We start from the raw sequence: 18,949 nt of genomic DNA on the forward strand, positions 1-18,949 counted from the left end.
ACGTCTAGAATTTGTCATCAACAGAAAATAAAATGACAAAACTGTATTAGCTGTTTCAGAACTATAAAAACGCCAACGTCGCACTTTACCGAATTATTTTTTTAAATAAGTTTCATAAAATTGTAAAATAGTTATTAATGCATAGATCTCTCATTAAAAGTATAAATTGCATTAGCTGCTATTTTTTTTTGAAGTGCATGAATAATTTATAATAGCGAATTTTGAGAGAAAATGCGATCTTGACGTTTTTATAGTTTTGAAACAGCTAATACATCTTAGAAACAGAAGGCAAAATCGGACAAATCTAGAAACATACACAAGCAGAATCGGACAAAACTAGAAACATACATAACAGAACAGTATTGACCTAAAAAAAATACATTATCAGCAACGTATTTCACGTATTTGTTTAGAAAAATACTTCATTAGAAACGTACAACGCAGAACCGTACCAAACAGAAAAGTGGTGGGGGGAATCAAACTCAGAATTAGAAGCTTGCTCAACAGAGGGTGCTGTTATAGGTGGACATGGCTTCATAGATATAGCCATATTTGTTGACTTTGAGGGTTACAACATTTGCCACCATGTTCATGCGTTGCGTGTGCTTGATTCTGATTGGATGTTATTGTTTGGGTTCAACCATGGTTACTGGTTAGTAGAGACATGGTAGTTAGTAGATCTGGATAAACAATACACACTAATGCTTTTAGGGTCTACATTAGAAACTTTTCGACTTCTGATTTTGTATACAATCCAAATCGACCATTCTGAGTTCAACTAAATTAGTATTTTTAAACTGGCTGATTTTCCGGAACTACGAGAAATTATCATATGTCAATTTTTTTTATATAAATTTTGATTTGCAGGGGTTCATTTGAAATATCACAGCTCGTGAACCCTTTATAATAAGTGAATAATTCTTTTTGCATTTGATAGCCAAAGGTTTGAAAGATCTTCTAAAATCTTCTGTATTGTCAACCGTAAAACTGCCTTACTTTACATAATTCACAAAATTATAATGAAACATAATTAAATATTATTGTTTTACTGCTTATTTGATAATGAACCAGCTAAAAATTAAATAAGTTTGACAATTGTTGACCATTTTGCAAGTTCTACTTGATTAACTATGAAAACTGCGAAGTAGTGATTTAACTTCAAACTTGGCGCCAATTTTTTGTAGTTCCGAAAGCTCAGCCATTTTGAAAAAAAATAAGTTGAATTCAGAATAGTCGATTTAGATCGTGTACAAAATTTTAAAGCTCTAGCTATATTACAAGTTAAAAGTTACTAATGTAGGCCCTAACAGAATCACCGTGTATAACTCAGGTATCAATTTACTTACAAACACTAAAACATGGAATTTAATCAGAGTTGGCGACACTGGACGCTTTTATTTTACGAAATAAGATTAATTTAAGATTATGTTACAACTAATTATTTAGTATTGAATCACCACGTACAAAAATAAGGTAATTTAAATATTTTCAAGGACATTTGATGTTTAAAAAAAAGGCGCCAAATTCAAACAACGTGTTCAAGGACCCCTTGTCGTATTAATTCCTCGCATTCGCTTCTCGGTAAGTAATGACGACTGTTTTCCTTCAATAACAACACCGAACCATCGTTCAATTCAAACTGTCCATAATCCGTTAGACACCTGACCTCAATATACAAAGACTTTGGCGGTTTTAAATCCACAGCTAAATTAATCCCTTCATCACCAATTGATCGCATATATTGTACTAAATTGCTGGAATATTTCGAAAACCATTCAATTTCCGATTGACTTAAATTCGATTTAACATCTGGCGGTAAAATACTGCCGAATTGCCAGCGCATGTTTCTGAGACATTTTAACCGATTGTAGTGATAAGCCAGAATGCATCGAATGTTCCGTTTGATAGCCGCATGCCGTATTTTGACTGTAGGTAAATAAGAGGCGTGATTCATAACCCGACTATCTTCAGAAATTTGACTGAAAAAAAAAACGCTGAAGTATTGGTTTCGAGGATCAAGTGTGTAAACTTACGCATCTTCTTGGTTTTGAGTAATGAGTTGCTTGACTTCAGTGTTGATTTCATTGAGAAGATCAGTCTGAAAAAAAATTGTAAAATATTGAGTGAGGAACAATTTGGTAATTTTTACGTTGTAAGGCGGTAAAGCGTCCCGGTTTCGAGATAATTCTTTGATCAAAACGTGGGCTTTCTCACAAAACATTTCGATTTAAAATTTTGTCTAAATAGTTTTCTAACCTAAAAGCCCGCCAAATGACAGTAAAGGTGCATTTATAATGACAGGCCACAACTAAAGGCGGGTTTACACGAATCACGCGTATCCTTGTGTGATGTCACATCTACGGTAAGTTATGCTGCCCTACTACGCAAAAATTTCGTCACTACTTTTACGTATTTTTTGAGTTATTTCATGTTTCTTAAATTTTCTATGGTATCTTTATTTCATATAATTGAAGTATGAAATTTTGAACTTTAATAAACGATTTATTTGCAAAAATGATATTGGCACGTTATTTTATGCATATCTTTTTAGAGTGCTGTTTTTCAATATACGACAATTGAAATACAAATTTTCTTGAAGTTTCGAAGCAAAAAAGTCGTAACTACAAAAAACATTTTTTGAAGATAATTAAACAATTGATGGCAAAATATTCGTATAATAAATTAACGAAGAAGCAATCTAGATGGACAGTCAATGCTCTTACAAAGTGGCTAATAAGTATGGCTACAGCTAATTTTTTTATTAAAATGTGTTCTTTTACAGACAAAAGTGTTATTTAATAACCATTATTAACTTTAACTTATTTTTTGGTCAAAGTTCAGGCGGAAACGAGCTAACGTTAGATAAAGACAACATTTCCAAAGCAGAGAAAATTTTATTAGTTAGATATTTTTTTAATGAGATAAGCATGTGTTACATCAAGAACTAAAAAAATAAATTTGACCCTTCTTGCTGTGTAAAAAAAGTTAGCCTTGTATCCCCAGAAACAAAATTAATGTAAATGAAAATTTTATAGACATCTAAAACGATAGAATTTAAACAGTACTTTTAAGCAAATACAAGATTTCAATTAATTATTATTTAATATTTAACTGTATCCATACTTTTTAGCAACCAAGTATAAGAGTAATATTATAATATCTAATAATAACAATGAATACTTAACTAAATAGACATTTTTAATTTTATTTTTGGGGCAAATTGTTCCAAAAATTATGCTATTAAGAAATGAAATGGGACAACTAAATATTTTTTTTATCACTTTTGGAAAATTTTGTTAATTTTTTTAGTTCGATGGTAATATTTCATGACGGGTCTTGCACAATGCAGTCTTGTCAACTGAAAATTGTAGTTGAAAAAATAGGCCTTAGTACCAAATGACTTTATTAATTTAATTTTACTACTTACATGTTTCTAAAGGAATAAAATCACAGATATATTGATTATTGTTTAACAGATAGTAGTAACTATGACTTAACCCTATAAAAATCTTGAATAAAACACTTCAATATGAAAACAATCATCCAAAGTTATCACAAAAAATATTCTTTACAAGAGATGATACAATATCAGGAATTAAAATAAGAAACATGTTACGCCTGCTGCATACAAATATTTCTGTATAAATATAAAGTACTTTATAAAAAAGAATACATCAATGCGCAGTAGTAGCTATTAACACATTTAGTATATACAGGGTGATGAGCGTGATTTAAACACGCTACAACAAAACCTGTATGTTCCACCAAACAAGGAGGAGAAAAATGCTTCATTATGATACAACATCAATTTCTCTAGGCGACGCCAAAGCAGGTGGCACCACCTGTTGGATGATATTATGGGAAGGTGAGTTTCCTAAAGGTTGGCGCATCTTTATTTCGGCGTTTTCCTTCGCTTCCAGCGTCGCCTGCTTGATGGCTTCTTTGTATGGCCCCCTTTTTTTCTTATTGTAACGTATCTGTGATGATAATAATAATAATACTTAAGTTGGTGTTACATTTTATAGACAATTTATTGTCATTTTTTTAATCTGAATTTTAATGAGACTCACCTTAAAATTTTCTAAATATGGACTTAACTGATCGCACTGCATTAGTGACGACGTTGAGGAACCGTACCATGCGACATGCGCTTGGGGCCCTTGGCCTCCACAGTTCGTGATGGTGAGCACTTTGCCTGGCCACCAAGGAAAGCCGTGGATTTTGCCCCAGACGACATCGCCGACCAACATACGGCCTCCTGGAAAAAGTAAGCTTTTACTACAAGTAAAAGCATCTTGTGCGGTTATTTGCTTTTTAACGTCGACGTTTTAATCATTTTCTTTATAAAACAAAATGTAAAGTCATTGTCACTGTCAAAGATACAGAAATAAATCAAATGGGAAGTCAAAGAAAAAAATTATTTTGTCCTATACAGGGGTGTTCCATTTTTACACGTCAGCCTTTAACATGTTTTTTAATGGCACCACTTGTATATTTTTACATATTTCAATTTGCACTTTTTTCGGCTTTATAAATCAGTTTAGTTTTTGCAATTTGATTTAACCGTTCAGTAGTTATTTAATTTTTTCTACAATTTTGTGCGTGTGCAGGCACATTATTAAGAAAATTGCAGTGCACTCGACAACTGTCGAGGCTACCTTTCAGCAATAAGACTGTCCATTTGTATTGTAGCATTACCATGCAGTGACATATTCATTTTAAAGGACCATAACTTAATTTTTTCAAATAGCACCCCCTGTATTTTAATACTGAGTTAATACTCTGAATAATTTCAGCATCTCATTCTACATCTTTTTTACCTGTTAAGTTTTTTGGTTTTTTCAAAAGTTGACAGTTTGGGAGAAACTCGGTTTTTCTGAAAAATATTTATATACAAGTATACAGGGGGTGCCATAAAAAAAACTATGATAATGGCTGCACCGTAAAAATGAAGGATCCTGTATAGGGCAAAATAATTTTAGAACGTGCATTTTGACTTCCTGCCCATTTGCAGTGTTATTTGATTCATTTCGATATCTTTAAAAGTGTAGTGCCCATATCAATGACTCACCCTGTGTGTACTTTTTTCATTGTGAATTTACTTCAAAATTGTTGATGCTAACCAATACGTCCATCACGTTTTAAAAGTAACACACTAAATTTAAATGATGGCGGATGGACAAGAAAAATTTACAACTTCGCGAATGCTTAGGAAGAGATTTCAAGAATTTATATCGGTTTAAACTACAAAATGTTCATGCTATGGATGCGTAATTTTTGTATGAGAAAAACGAGAGGGTACCCTAATGGAAATTCATTGAATAATTACACACAACCTAAAAGTCTAAGGATATTAGTAATTTCTCTGGATAATGAATTAATGATGTAATAAATGAAAATTTTGGCATTTTTTCGAACGAATTGTTACTTATTAGCGTAAATGTTATAGACTTCATAAAAATAACTTTTTGTACTCATAGCTTTTAAATAGCTATTTCCCATTTTATTACTTTTATTTTATCTTATTTCACCAATAAGACAAAAAAAAATAACTAAATCAAATAATGTACCATAGTTACCACTTGTAGAATAACGGTGTACTACCTCTACTCGTATCTATGGAATAAGGAACAACATTATTAGTAAATACCTATAAGAAAATAGTAGTTTGTTATACAAGTAAAGAAAAATTGCCATTAAATTGTTAGTCAAAACGCGTAGCAAGATTTTCATGGGCTTAAGAATTTGTTGCTTGCAATTTGCAACATTGAGTTAATGTTTTGTTTACTGATGAATCCCGATTTGAAATCAACCCGGATTCAAAAAGAATGCGCGTTTGAAGAAAATCTGACAGAGAAAATCTTTTTCAACATGTTCAGGAGTGTATATTCTTAGTTAAGTGAAACAGTCATGGTGTAAAACCATTTTTAACTGCAATTCGGTACAGGGACCTTATTCCTTAACATCTTGTTTACACAAGATATTGCCAACCGCAACTTTTACCAAAGTAACGAAATTGTAGTTTCACAAGAAGAGATAGGCAACAAGTGTGTCACGGTAATGTTAAGCTGTAGTATCACTAGTTAGTGCATTAGTGATCGAAATAGTATACATACTATGATACGAGTTTTATATACGCATTTTGTCGCACGCACAAACTTAGGGCACGACGAGCGCAGCGAGAAGTGCCATAATAGAGTAAGTGCCCCAAAATGCCTTATTAACTAGATATAATACCTACAGTATTTTTTCTACTTCGCACTTTTTGTACCAAAAAAATGAATTTCGAAATTTAGGGAATTTTGTGGTAGTTGACAACATTTGCGTGCAGACAGTGAAAGGAAATTAATAATTTGGACCGTCATGAGTTTATTCGTACAAATGTACTCTAAAAGTGTCCCAAGACGTTTTGCAGTGTATCCCTTAACAAATACGGGCTTTTGTGGCAAATTATTGGAATTGGAAAATTGACCGAAGGATAATGAGATCTCAAATTACTTACTTGCACTGGCTTTTGAAGTTATGTTTGTACATTACTCGAAAGCTGTTCGAAAGGGCCACATATCAGAGCTCGTACAAAAACCTCTAAAGATTACGTATTTGATTAATTTGATTAAATTATGCACTTGAAACAGGTGCCGATTGACACTGACAGTTCTCTCAGATAATGTCAAAAAACTAGGTTCTCAACATTATCCAACTAAATTACCCTGGTTTTAGTGTAATTATTATAGCACTCCGTTGGATATTACGATACGCAAATCGCAAAACCGAAGTAGAAAAATACTATTTTGTGTAATCTGCCGCCATTTTGATGCTTTAACAACCAAAATTATCTGGTGATGAAAAATGGTATTTGCCGAAAATAGTAACGAAATTTTCGGATTTAGCAATTCTGCGTGTATACTGTTAATTTCTTACATTATAGTGAGTCAGTTTAAAAGTATGTGGTGGTAAATATTAGCGTTGCCTTTGGTTGTGCGGTTTTTCGTGATTATAAAGAGTTTTTTAGTGGATAACGAACACATATTAGGCTAAAAAAAAACAGTAAATTATTGAAGTATGTGAATTTGAGGTTAGAATTTTTCCACTGAAAAAAATCAGAAATACTTCGGTGAATCCACAAAACCGCTATTAAGATTTTTCCGCCATTTATGGTTACAACTGCACTGTTTTCAGCCTTGCTCATTGGCGCCCCCAACGGTAACTTTACTTCCGAATGGTCATTACTCATTATTTAACGGAACATTTTACGAAAATTTTTAGGTTTGTAGGAAGCAAATTCGCGACCGTATTTTTGACAATTTCACAAATTTCAAGGAGCGTTCTTGCAAGATTACCTTCATTATCATCCTCCATACTCTGTTTTTAGACAAAATTTGGATAAAACACAAATTTGAAAGAATTTATTCTTTTTCAAAATTGAGACATTACCAACCGTCACAAAAATCCATAAATCGACTACAATAACAACGTTTGTTTAAAAACGGCAAAAAGGGGCCACATTAAAAAAATAGTAAACAAAAACTCGTTTTATAAGACTTTGAAGCTCTCATTGTTTCGAATAACTCGTGGCTAACGCCACTAGCTTTTGAGATTGACTTCGTGCTTGAAGACTGGTCTTTTGAAACTTATTTTTTAATATACTATTAAATTTGCTTTTTTTTTACTGTAAAAATGTCACACAAGAACAAGTTAGAAATAACAGTTTTCATTTTTGTTTTTCTTTAATTGTAACAACGGTAAACAAAGTCATTTTCATGGTATTTTTGAAATTTACGCTAATAAACAAAAATTCGTTTAAAAAATGCCAAAATTTAATTTATTACTTCATTATTCAGAGAAATTACTAATATCCCTAGACTTTTCTGGAGTGTGTATTTATTCCTGTGTTTTAGTAGATGATGAAGTAATTAGTTTTTTCGTAGGACTCACCATCTGCTGTCGGTGCGCTCGATAATGTTTGCGAATTGATGCGCAACATTATAGGTGGCGTTGGTGGAGGGAAGTCTGGAACTTGTTCGCTGTGTTCATCGGAACTGGACGTGTTCTCTTCGGGGGTTTTGTCAGAGGGGGCAGTAGGATAAGATGCATACGTGTTGTTAAGTCGTTTTAAGTTAATTGACAGCTTTTGGGTGATGCATTGCTCTTTTGGGTCCTCTTGAGTTGAACTTACCTAAGAGGGAAAAATGTACAAATGGAGAATTGAAATAAATAATTTGTGTTATCATGTTAAGTACTTAAAAAGAAATGTTTTGCTTTTTCGATTTCCATCAAAAATACAAATTTCATATTTCTTTTATTTTTCAAATTCAATAAGGTAAATTTGAGTTTACCCAATTGTAGTACGTTTAAAAAATAATGAAGATAGTTATTTAGTTACCGAGTTTTCCAGTCAATAAAATGTAATGTTGGGAACGCAATTGAACTTTCACACCTGAATAATTAAAGTGTAAAAAGATGCAAACTGAATGTATGTTACGAAATTTTGTGATCATATTTCTATTCTTATTGTTTATACATATCATTCAAAAGTGTCGGACAAACTCTCGAACGATGATAAAAGACAAAAAGATTTTTTCCAAACAACTTAATTTTTAATTGGTATTTTTTTTGGTTTTCCTTATCAACCGTATTAACTGTTGCTCTTTTGTTTCCATTGATGTCGAATTTACTTTATTGTAGAATCTGCTTTTTTTAATGTTTTATACACCATAAGAGACCATCTAGTATTTTTTTAACACGTGCATGATGTCGTTTCTGCTTACTAAATCCAAATAAATATGATCTAATGTGCCAAATCTTTAACCTAAAAATTTAACTTTGAAGAACCACATCTCGTGAAAAAAGGCTCAAAGAATTATTTCTTAAAGGAACTTTTAACTCAGTTTGATATTTTTATCACTACCCTAGAGATATTCGCCACTAAAGACCGTTGCACTCTCTGCTGGACAAATCTGAAATCTCTTTTCTGTTAAATAGCGGGAAATTCAAAGTCATTTTGAGTGACATCATAATAAATGCCCACAGTTATACTACAGCTAAATTAGTGTATTCGCGTTATCGTATTAATTTTTTATAAAAACTGAGAGGAAAGATTGCTTCAGTTTTCGTAAAAATAAGACACAAAGCTTTAAAAGTTTTTTTTGTCACTTCAAGACTTTTGTTACATGTTTGTAAAAATCAAATTTTTCAAACGAGCGTCTCACCAGAATGCCGCAGAGATCTTAACTTGGATAGTGAATAGATGGTAAAATAAATAATATTATAACTCAATATTTCAAACATATTAAACAACATTGCCTTTCCTCAAACATATGTAAAACTTAATAGTTATTTATTCAATGAGTTTGAGTGTAAATCGGACGCTTTATCTCACGAGTGGATTTTTAAACCACGAGTGAAAACGAGTGGTTTATCATCCACGAGGCGAAATAAATGAACCGATTTACACAAAAACGAGTTGAATACAACATTTTATTCTTCGAAATAGACTCAGCAAGGCTTAAAATTGCTTTAAATTTGTTAAAAATAATCTGACGTTTCGTACTGAGAAATGCCAAACAGTTGTCAAAACTTCCTTACACAGGAGAAAAACCGTAAATTTTGACAGTGTCGAAGAATAAATTAACTTAATGATGTTAAAAAATTGTTATAACGAGTGCGAAAACACAAGCTTAAAGTTCGAGGGCTGTCGTTATGTAACGAGCGTATGCATACCTAGACACTCGAGAACTTTAAGCGTTATTCAATTTTTTTTTGTTGGAACATTTTAATTTAAAACACGTTGCTATAGAAAGCATGGTTTAAAATAGTGAAAATACGTTCCTATGGGAACTATTTTAAAATAGTGTTTTAAAATAATCTAGGATTCAAATATTAAAAAGAAGGTTTAAAATGCTACCAACAAAAAAATCGGTTTCTTTAAATTAGAACTTCATAAGATCATAAGGTTCTATCTATTATGTCAGAGCACCATTAATGATCATTTTTTGTTGTCAGGTTGGCTTGTTTTGCCAATCTCCAATAGATAATACCTCTAACAGATAATAATTAGGTATTGCAATCAGATTTTTCATGAAATATATTAAATTTTATTTGTAGTCAATTCAAAACAAGGTTATTTTCGTTAATTAATGACATACTCGTATGTGAAAATAATAATCACAATTATTATAATTCAAAAATTTATAAATTCAAGATGTGTTAAAAATATTACAAAGTTAAAACATTTGTCGACAATGTTGCCAACTGTTCGAAAATTTTGAAACTATTTGGGTATGTGTAAATTATTGTGAATTTTGTCATGAAGTTGACAACAAATTTGAAATCTTAATAATATTAATATTGGCATATTTGTAGAGAAAGAAATATTAAAAAATTGCGTCATTAAATTTCTGATCAAAGGGCTTGTAATTTTGGAATTAAGTTGGTAACACATAATAAACAAAACCTTTAATTAGAAAAAAAAAAAAAACAAGAATCTTGAAAAAATGGCTCATAAAAAACAGGCATTTACCTAAACAAAAAAATCAGTGAGCAATTTTTTCAAAACACTTCAAATATCATAATTTTTTATTTAAATCCAAAATAAACAAATCAATTTTTAAAGTGTAATAAATTTTTATTTCCACAGTCAAGCAACAAAAACAATATTCTTGTGCGCAAATTTTGGTCCGCGACGTCTGGAACACACTGTATGTTTTTTTAACACCTCTACACTAAATAATAAAAATGGCACATAACAAAATCTTTGGTACATCACTCTTCACCCGTTCAGCCCCCTTACCTCACCCTCCCTGTGTTTACGATCCTCCTTATGCTTCTTTTTATGCTTCATTTTGTGCTTCCTCCTCCTCGGTATGCTCAAATCTGGACACATGTACCTTGGGCTGTTGTTCCCTAAGCCATGTCTCGGGGACGCACTTCCGACGGTGTACCTTGGCGAAGAGCCACCCAAAGTGAACACAACTTTTCTCCGTGCCTCCTTTTTGGCTTTTTTTAGTGCTTTTCGCGCCGCTTTATTATCACTTTTTTCTTCAATTTCCTCCTCTTTGAGGTTCTCAATCTGTGCAGGGATTTTCAGGACTGTGCCTTCGCCCTGGGGGCCATACGAGATTTTAATCGTGCGCGTGTTGACGTTGTTGTTTTTGTTGGCGTTCTCTTCAAAGACACTCTCGTCCCAGAGGTCTTCCATTGAGCCAACGCTGCGTTTCTTTCGGAGGATTCTGCGGCCGGTGTCGCTCTCATCCGAGTCTGAGTCAGAGGAGGGCTTCTGGGTGTTTTCCGAAACTGTAATAAAAATTGAAATTCAAACATTCGGCAATAAATAAACCGTCACAAAAATTTGAAAGTTGTTCTCAAAATAATATCATTTGGTAATTTAATACTACTACATACTAGAAATACGAAGACTGAAAAGAATAACCAACAATGTTTGTAAGACACGGTATTGCGGAAATTATTAGAACAAACAAGGAAACAAGGAAAGCGCCGTTCAACTTTTAAAGAAAGCTCTTAAACAGGACCATCCCTATTTTGGTAATTGAAATATTGCTATGCTGTTTTCTTATTCGATAGATCGACTTAAAATCCACAAACTAAAAATATTTTTACTATGCACAGGGTGTTGTATCTTGTTTTGTTTTGCAAAAAATAAACTTCTAGCTATCATGCCGTTTAGTTTTTAAATAAGTAAGCTTGACAAAAATGTGAACCTTCCAGACCCAAATTCAATTAAACTTCCAAAATCTAGTTTGTTTAAAAACAAAATTGTTGGCGTTTTTTTCCAAAGCACTCTTCGCAAAAATTGTTTTTTTTTCATTTTGATCAGTATGTAAGATTCGATTATATCATGTGATACATCGTTGTAATCAAAAATAAAAACACTTTTCAAAAATACAAAAAGCGAATGTGGCGTCCATAAGAAAAACCAAAGTTGAGACTGTATCTCTGACATCAATATCGCCTTGGAAAATATGTTGACAGATTTAGATTCTTTGTAAAAAAGTGTCTGAAGAATGTTAAAAACGTCTAGTTCTTTTGATTTTCGCTTGAAAAAATAAAAACAAATACAAATTTCCGTTTATTTACAATTATTCAAAAACTAAAAATCACCAAATTTTCTTTCAGCTTAAAAAAGCGCAACTTTGCCCCAATTTAACCGACCTCGTATCTCTTATAATAACTGAGAGCTCCATAGTGAAGCTCAAAAAACGGACACCCTGTATGAAGGTTGAAAAACAAAACAAAATGGTTTGAGAAAATCCAAAGTCCAAGTCCAAAAATTAGTAAATTATTTTAAATTAAATAACTGAAATATTGAGGAGCTGCTAACCTAACAACCCCCATATTAACTTTCTAAAATAAAGCAAAGCTTATGATCACATTAGCACAATTGCATTAATGCGTTAAAATTCAAAATAAAACACCCAAGATATTTTAAAAATTTAATTATAAGTCGCATACAACTTTGAAATAAAGTTGAACACAATGACTAATAAAACCGGAAATATTTACGAGTAGAAAACTGGGTACGAATTTTTAGAGAAATTAGGAAAATATTAAAATCGTCCATCAATCGAGTTTTTAAATAATTCCAAAACAAAATTCTCTAAGACATAATACCTTACAATAATTGAAATGTTGTGGTTATACTCAATCAATTTTTCGCACACACTTAATTTTGAGAAAATCAAAGAAAATCAAACTTCGTCATCCGGAACTGAACAAATTACTCAAAAAAAAAGTTTTTCTGATTGTTATTAAATGAGATTATCCACAAAGTTTACGCAGTTAAAATATCCGTAAAGTGTGAAACATTCGTTGCGAAATATTTCAAAGGTTTATGCATATCAAATGGCAGCCGCCTCAGAGTAGATTACAGTCAACACAATGAACACACAATTTGAATTTTTTTCTCCAATTTTCACAATTGACTTTTTTAAATAAAGGCAACATCCGGTTTAAAAAAATTCGGAATGTAGTTTTCTAGACGTAAAATCGCATAAAGCACAAGACAAATGTCATACAGAATGACTGAATTCTTTTCAGATCTACATTTAAAACTATTTAACTTCAAACGTATTAGCTGATTACCGAATTATTTCTTTAAATAGGATTGATACAAATTTAAAATAGTTATTACTGATTAGATCTCTCATTGAAAAAATTACATTAGCTATATTTTTTTAAGTGCGTAAATAATTTATAGCAACTAACTTTTAAAGAAAATGCGACGTTGGCGTTTTTATAGTTTTGGGACAGCTATTTTGAAAATTGGTTCAGGACCAAAATCGACCATCCTGAATTCAACTAAATTCACCTAAAAGACTGAATTTCTAAAACCACGAGAAATTGTCACAAACTTTGAAATTTTAAATGTTAGCCAGTTCTTTTCATTGCTTGTTGAATTCACCTTCGCAAACTGAATAAAACGTTTCCAAGATGATGGTGTCATAGTTTTTGGCATATCATTATTTTTGTAGACATTTTCATTAGCAGGAGTCTATTTTTAGTTTTTTTTTTAATTTTTAGTTTTTAAGTTTTCTGTCAACCAATCATCGTAACGAAAAATTTCAAATTGACCAATAGAAATCAAAATTACACTAGTGAAAAGAAATAGTCAGTAAAATTTAATTCTATTGGTCGATTTGAAAACAAAAAATAATTACGCTGTATTACATTCAGGGTAATAATGTTTTTAAGTAATTTTAACTAAAATAGTGTGCATTTTGTTACTACGTTCATTCGTTAAATTTCTATTGCAAAAACATCGCCAAACACTTCGAAAATAATGAACTACAGTGAATTCCGGTTATAACAAACTTTTGACCGAATTTTGAGAAATATGTTGGGGTTGATAATGCAAAAGCAGCAACATTAAATTACTAACTAAACATTTTAGCCAGTGAAAACGTGTTTTTTGACATAAATGCAGTGTGAATTTGATAGTTGTGTACACATTTTAAGGGGTAAAATGCGCCCAAAAAATCAAATTAAATCAACTTGCTTTATCCGAATTTTTGTCTACTTTCGGAGATATACAGGATGTCCCACCTTTAAATGTTAGAAAAGTATCACAACGAAAATAGTTCGGTACCTTTATTTTTGTACGGGTACATGTTTCAATTTGTTTTCTTTACCAAATTTTAAATAAATTATTGAAACTTATTGAAAAATTACAAATAAAAAAATTATTTATTTATCGAGCTCTGTTAACTATTAAAATTAACACACGTATATTTTTACATTTTTGGATGTAGCTTTTAAAACTAATGATTTTGGCTAAACTTTTAATGGTCGATTTTGCTGAGTTTTGGAAATATTTTATTTTTTTTTAACAAAGACACGCTCTTTTTAAAACTCAAATTGCTCAAAAACTACATAAATAAATTCCCAACAAAATAGCCTCCGAGAAAATAGCTAGCGAAAAAACAGCCCATTAATAAAATAGCTTATTCCAACCGCAGACAATTTTGTGCGACTGAGCATTTAAAAAAAAAAGTGACCAGCAAAATCGACCTATAAAAGTTCAGGTCAAAATCATTAGTTTTAACGGCTACATCCAAAATTGTAAAAAGATCCAAGTGTAATCGGTCTATAACTTTTTTGGTAATTGAAATATTGCTATGCCGTTTTTATTATTAAAATCCACAAACTAAAAATATTTATACTATGCACAGGGAGTTGTATACAGGGTGGTGAACTAAAGTTATATTGTTTTTAAATGGAACTACCTATATATTTTTGCATAATTGGAATCTATGCAAAAAATAATGTAACTTTATAAGAATTATTATGGGCCTATCTCTTTTAGTTTCGGAGTTATTCAACTTTTAATTATAAAAAAGACCAACTTTTGAAAAATCACTGCGAAGTCGCCTATGAATATTTTCCGCCAAATTTGCAATAGAAAAATTCTGAATATCTTGTAGTTTTAGCAAATAGACGACTTTTAGTTAAAGCACGCAGATAATATACAGAGTGTGCAAAAAGTTGAACAACTCATTTTTTTCAAATAGAACACATTGTATTTTCTTTTGAATTATGGATAGCATTTAAGATAAGCTTTTAAACGGCATAGAAAAGAAAAAAGAAAAAGAAAATTTGTTATCCTAAAATCTGATAAGTCAAATGGTAATTTATTTTTTGATATGTACTAATGTGACTAATTACATTAGTAATCTAATTATTACTTCATACATAAATGAATTTTGCTCATCAAGTATTAATAATAAAATAAATAAAAAAAAATTTTTTTTAACACATTAAGAAATATTTCAAATATGCTATAAAAACCGCATATCATTAGAAAGCTTATGAAAAATGCTATCGACACCTGTAAAGAAATACATGGTGTTTCATTTAAAAACAAAAATGAGTTACTCAACTTTTTGCGTTTTGGCACACCATGTACATTACATTACCTCCATGTTTTAAGTAAAAGTCGACTATTGCTAAAACTACAAGGTATTCTGAGTTTATCTGTTGCAAGTTTTTCGAAAAATATTCATAGGCGGCTTTGCAGTAATTTTTCAAAATTAGTCTTTTTTATAACGAAAAGTAGAATAATTCCGAAACAAAATGAGATAGACCCATAATAGTTTATATAAAGATACATTATTTTTTTGCGTAGAATCCAATTATGCAAAAATATATAAGGTGTTTCATTTAAAAAATGTAACTTTGGCCACCACCTTGTGTACAATAAAAATATTTTTAGTTTATGGACTAAAGGTCGATCTATCGGATAGTGAACACGGCATGGCACTATTTCAAATAATAAAAAAGTTATAGACCGATTAAGCACCACTGGGTCAACATGTATAAAGTGTTCCATTCACAAAAAACATAAGTTTGTATTAACTAGACTTGCAGCTTTTGAGTATTTTATTTCAAAATTTACATAACTAACAGGCGGTGACATTTGAGGAAATGAAATTCGGTGGTATCTTCGCTAAAAAAATCGATGCAAAATTTACATTCACACCAAGGATTCATGTGACTATACGGTACTTATTTATATCGTCTTATTCCATATGTATAGTAAAAAATAACTGCTAAAGAGACACATGATACATTTTCTGAGTTCGTTATAACCGGACACCATGTTTCTTTTATAATAAATAACAATAAAAAAATAAAGGGTTGACTTTTAAACTAGGCCCTGCAATTATTTCTATTTTTTTGTTCATTAAAAAAAACACAATCAAGTAGGTACTACCAAACACACAAAAATCAATATAACGAACAAAAAAAATTTGAGGGACTCACCAGCAGTGAGGGGCTTTTTAAATGTGACAATTTTCCCATTCATGGCGTCTTTCTCCTCCTGAGGAGTCAAACGCGTAAGTTTCGGAACTAAGGTGGCTTCGCCCAGTTTCTTCTTATTGAGTTCGGAGTGAATCGACACTGAACGAGTGATCGGCGCATTGAGCCCCCTTTTGACAGGCGGAGACAAAACACTTTCCGTCGGTTTGCGTTTCCGCGAGACATTTTCCGAGTTTTCGTTGCAAATTCCTTTGCATTTTGAACACAAGACTTGACGAGGGCGCAGCCTCACCGTCATTTTATTGTTCTTGTATTTACTCGGGATTTGAACGTTTTTTTTCTTTGCAGTGCTGGGCTCTGTGTAGGCGAATCTTTGGTTGACTGAGTAAAGACTGTCATCTTCGTGTTTCGGTTTTACCGACACTTTAAATGCGGGGTTGAGGTTGGGGATGCCACAGGGGAGGTTTCTAGCGACGAAACATTGCATTATTTGTGGAAATGACTTGAGGTAGAGACAATGGATTTGGGCTCACCTTTTGGTGGAATCAAGGAGAACTCCTTTGAATATTTTCACGCCGAATTCGTACGTTACTACTAGAATGTCTGGTAAGGCTTCATCGACGAAAACTGAAATTCTTGTCCTTTTTAATAACTGAATGTCCTTACAACTTTCTTGGTCCGCCATATTTGAAAATGGAAATTAAAACCGACGTGAAAATGTGCTTGGAAATTCGGGATTGGGGAAATTAACGAAACTTGGAGTTTATTCAGACAGGAAATGGAAATTGTTTAAAGGAAATGAAAGGAAAAGTTAGTTTTGGGCTGTGGACGAATTTATTTTATGGTTAGGAATGTGACAAGTGCGACGGGTGGCGACACTGAGTGAGATTTAAATTTGTTGACATTTCTGATAAAAACGTTTGTTTAATTTTAGATAACATAAACACACACCTGTTTTGTATTTAATGAATGCAAAAAGTGCACTCGAAAACGCATTTACTTTTGGCAAGGTGGAATTTAATAAATTGGTTTTGCCTCTACCTAAAATTAACACTGCTATATTCTTGGTTATCTAATCGCTAGGCGTTACTAACGTGAATGTTTGCAAAAAAAAAACATATAATGTTCGAAGCCCCTTTTCGCCCTGTTGTTACAATTATTATTTATACTTCACGATTTATTTCATAAATTTTAACCAAGTCAGGTCTCTGTCGGTCATGGATTTTAGCATTATTTATTTCATGTGTTTAGTAACACTAGAAAATTAGTGTTTTTCCTAATTTTTTAAGAATAATTGCCAACATGAACGGATGACAACAAAATAAAAAATAACAAACTACCTACGAATACATAAAGATATATTCCATTTTAGTTTATAACAGAATTTAAGATTCTCAAAAATCACCAAATGATGTTGAAAATTATGTTAATTTTGATTTTAATTATTATTCTCCAATATTTATAAAAACAAACTTTATAACACTTATGGCAGTTTAATTAACAACAATAATGTTGTTGCTAAAAGATGTTTTACCAAACTAACAAAGATTTTTTTGCACAAAATTTATAAATTATAAAAAAAATATTTTCCTAAAATTGTGTGGTAAATAGTAAATTATAAGGTTAAACAGTTGCAACTGCGGAATTAGTTAAACCAACTCAGAAGAAATAAACTCATTATTCAGTTTTTCAATTTATTGTTAAAAATTAATATTTTCTGATAATCAGGGTCGCCTTTTTTAGTTATGAAATAATAAATAATGTCAGTAAGACCCATGGTTTCTTGATGTTAAAGTGCTTATTGCAAAACTATTACCTGTTTTAATACTATAAAAACGCCAACGCCGCATTTTACGGAATTGTTTTTTGAAATAAGGTTGATAAAATTGTAAAATAGTTATTAATAATTAGTAGATCTATTATTGAAACTATATATTACATTAGCTATTAATTTTTTGAAGTGCTTGGATAATTTATAACAACCAATTTTGAGAGAAAATGCGACGTTGACATTTTATAGTTTTGAAACAGATAATAGTTTTCGACGCTATGTTTAACTTTTGTAATTAAATAATGTAATTTTCATAGTTTAACGTTTAATTTATCATCTACACGTTTAAATTAAAAATTTAAAATGAATAAAAAAAATTGAAAACATGCGAAAACTCTTAAAGTTCTCGAACTTTAAGCTTGTGTTTTCGTGCTTGTATTATTAATAGCTATTCTTCCATGTTTTATGTAATCAGGGTGAAATACAGGGTGTATCAGAAATACGTGTGTTAATTTTAACACATAATAAAACTCATTAAATACAACAACTTTTCTATATAACATTTTGCAAAATTCTCATTTATAATTTCCACTGTTTTCTTCCTTTTTTTGTGGAAACAAACCGGTCAGTATTTAATAATTAGTTTGTATTCATATCAACAATTTTTATTGTTGTTTTAAATTGTTTAAATTGTCCGTTTTGATCACAACGAAAATAGTTTCAGTATGTTATCTTTTTCCAAATTTTAAGTAAATTAACGAATTTTTTATTGAAAAATTACAGATAGAAAAAATGTTTCAGTTGTTGAGTTTTGTTACCTGTTAAAATTAAGACACGTATTTCTAATACACCCTTTATATCATATAACATTTCTTTAAATTTTGTTCGTAACTAAATTAACTTTTA

At 31.2% G+C, this 18,949-nt stretch overlaps 2 protein-coding genes across 3 annotated transcripts; both read right to left on the bottom strand.

The window, feature by feature from the left end:
• Positions 1-1,375: 1,375 nt before the first annotated feature.
• LOC656137 (DNA replication complex GINS protein PSF1) lies at positions 1,376-2,314 on the bottom strand. The gene is made up of 3 exons (XM_962686.4): positions 2,150-2,314; positions 2,034-2,098; positions 1,376-1,979 (listed from the first exon to the last, which is right to left on the bottom strand). Exons 1-3 carry the CDS (start codon positions 2,219-2,221, stop codon positions 1,526-1,528), a joined length of 591 nt encoding a protein of 196 aa, XP_967779.1. The 5' UTR covers positions 2,222-2,314; the 3' UTR covers positions 1,376-1,525.
• A 1,071-nt stretch (positions 2,315-3,385) lies between these two features.
• LOC100142024 (PWWP domain-containing protein 2A) lies at positions 3,386-17,160 on the bottom strand. 2 transcript variants are annotated; one of them, XM_008198552.3, is made up of 6 exons: positions 16,806-17,160; positions 16,276-16,739; positions 10,790-11,292; positions 7,936-8,176; positions 4,071-4,258; positions 3,386-3,977 (listed from the first exon to the last, which is right to left on the bottom strand). In XM_008198552.3, the coding sequence occupies exons 1-6, from the start codon at positions 16,955-16,957 to the stop codon at positions 3,792-3,794; spliced, it is 1,734 nt and encodes a 577-aa protein (XP_008196774.1). In that variant the 5' UTR covers positions 16,958-17,160; the 3' UTR covers positions 3,386-3,791. The 2 variants fall into 2 exon arrangements, with proteins under 2 accessions (XP_008196774.1, XP_015840252.1); XM_015984766.2 differs by lacking the exon at positions 3,386-3,977 and adding an exon at positions 5,571-5,616 and having other exon boundaries at positions 4,129-4,258.
• Between the last annotated feature and the right edge of the window lie 1,789 nt (positions 17,161-18,949).

This window comes from Tribolium castaneum, chromosome 7 (genome assembly GCF_031307605.1).
Source record: "Tribolium castaneum strain GA2 chromosome 7, icTriCast1.1, whole genome shotgun sequence".
Lineage (NCBI taxonomy): Eukaryota > Metazoa > Arthropoda > Insecta > Coleoptera > Tenebrionidae > Tribolium > Tribolium castaneum.

What these genes read in the sequence shown, in the direction of transcription:
- LOC656137 (XM_962686.4), bottom strand. Translation starts at nt 2,221, where the DNA reads ATGTTTTGTGAGAAAGCCCACGTTTTGATCAAAGAATTATCTCGAAAC. An exon ending in ACGCTTTACCGCCTTACAAC is followed by an intron (nt 2,099 to 2,149) that starts GTAAAAATTACC and finishes ATTTTTTTTCAG; the next exon opens with ACTGATCTTCTCAATGAAAT. An exon ending in ACTCAAAACCAAGAAGATGC is followed by an intron (nt 1,980 to 2,033) that starts GTAAGTTTACAC and finishes TTTTTTTTTCAG; the next exon opens with TCAAATTTCTGAAGATAGTC.
- LOC100142024 (XM_008198552.3), bottom strand. Translation starts at nt 16,957, where the DNA reads ATGGCGGACCAAGAAAGTTGTAAGGACATTCAGTTATTAAAAAGGACA. An exon ending in CTCCTTGATTCCACCAAAAG is followed by an intron (nt 16,740 to 16,805) that starts GTGAGCCCAAAT and finishes TTTCGTCGCTAG; the next exon opens with AAACCTCCCCTGTGGCATCC. An exon ending in TAAAAAGCCCCTCACTGCTG is followed by an intron (nt 11,293 to 16,275) that starts GTGAGTCCCTCA and finishes TTTTTATTACAG; the next exon opens with TTTCGGAAAACACCCAGAAG.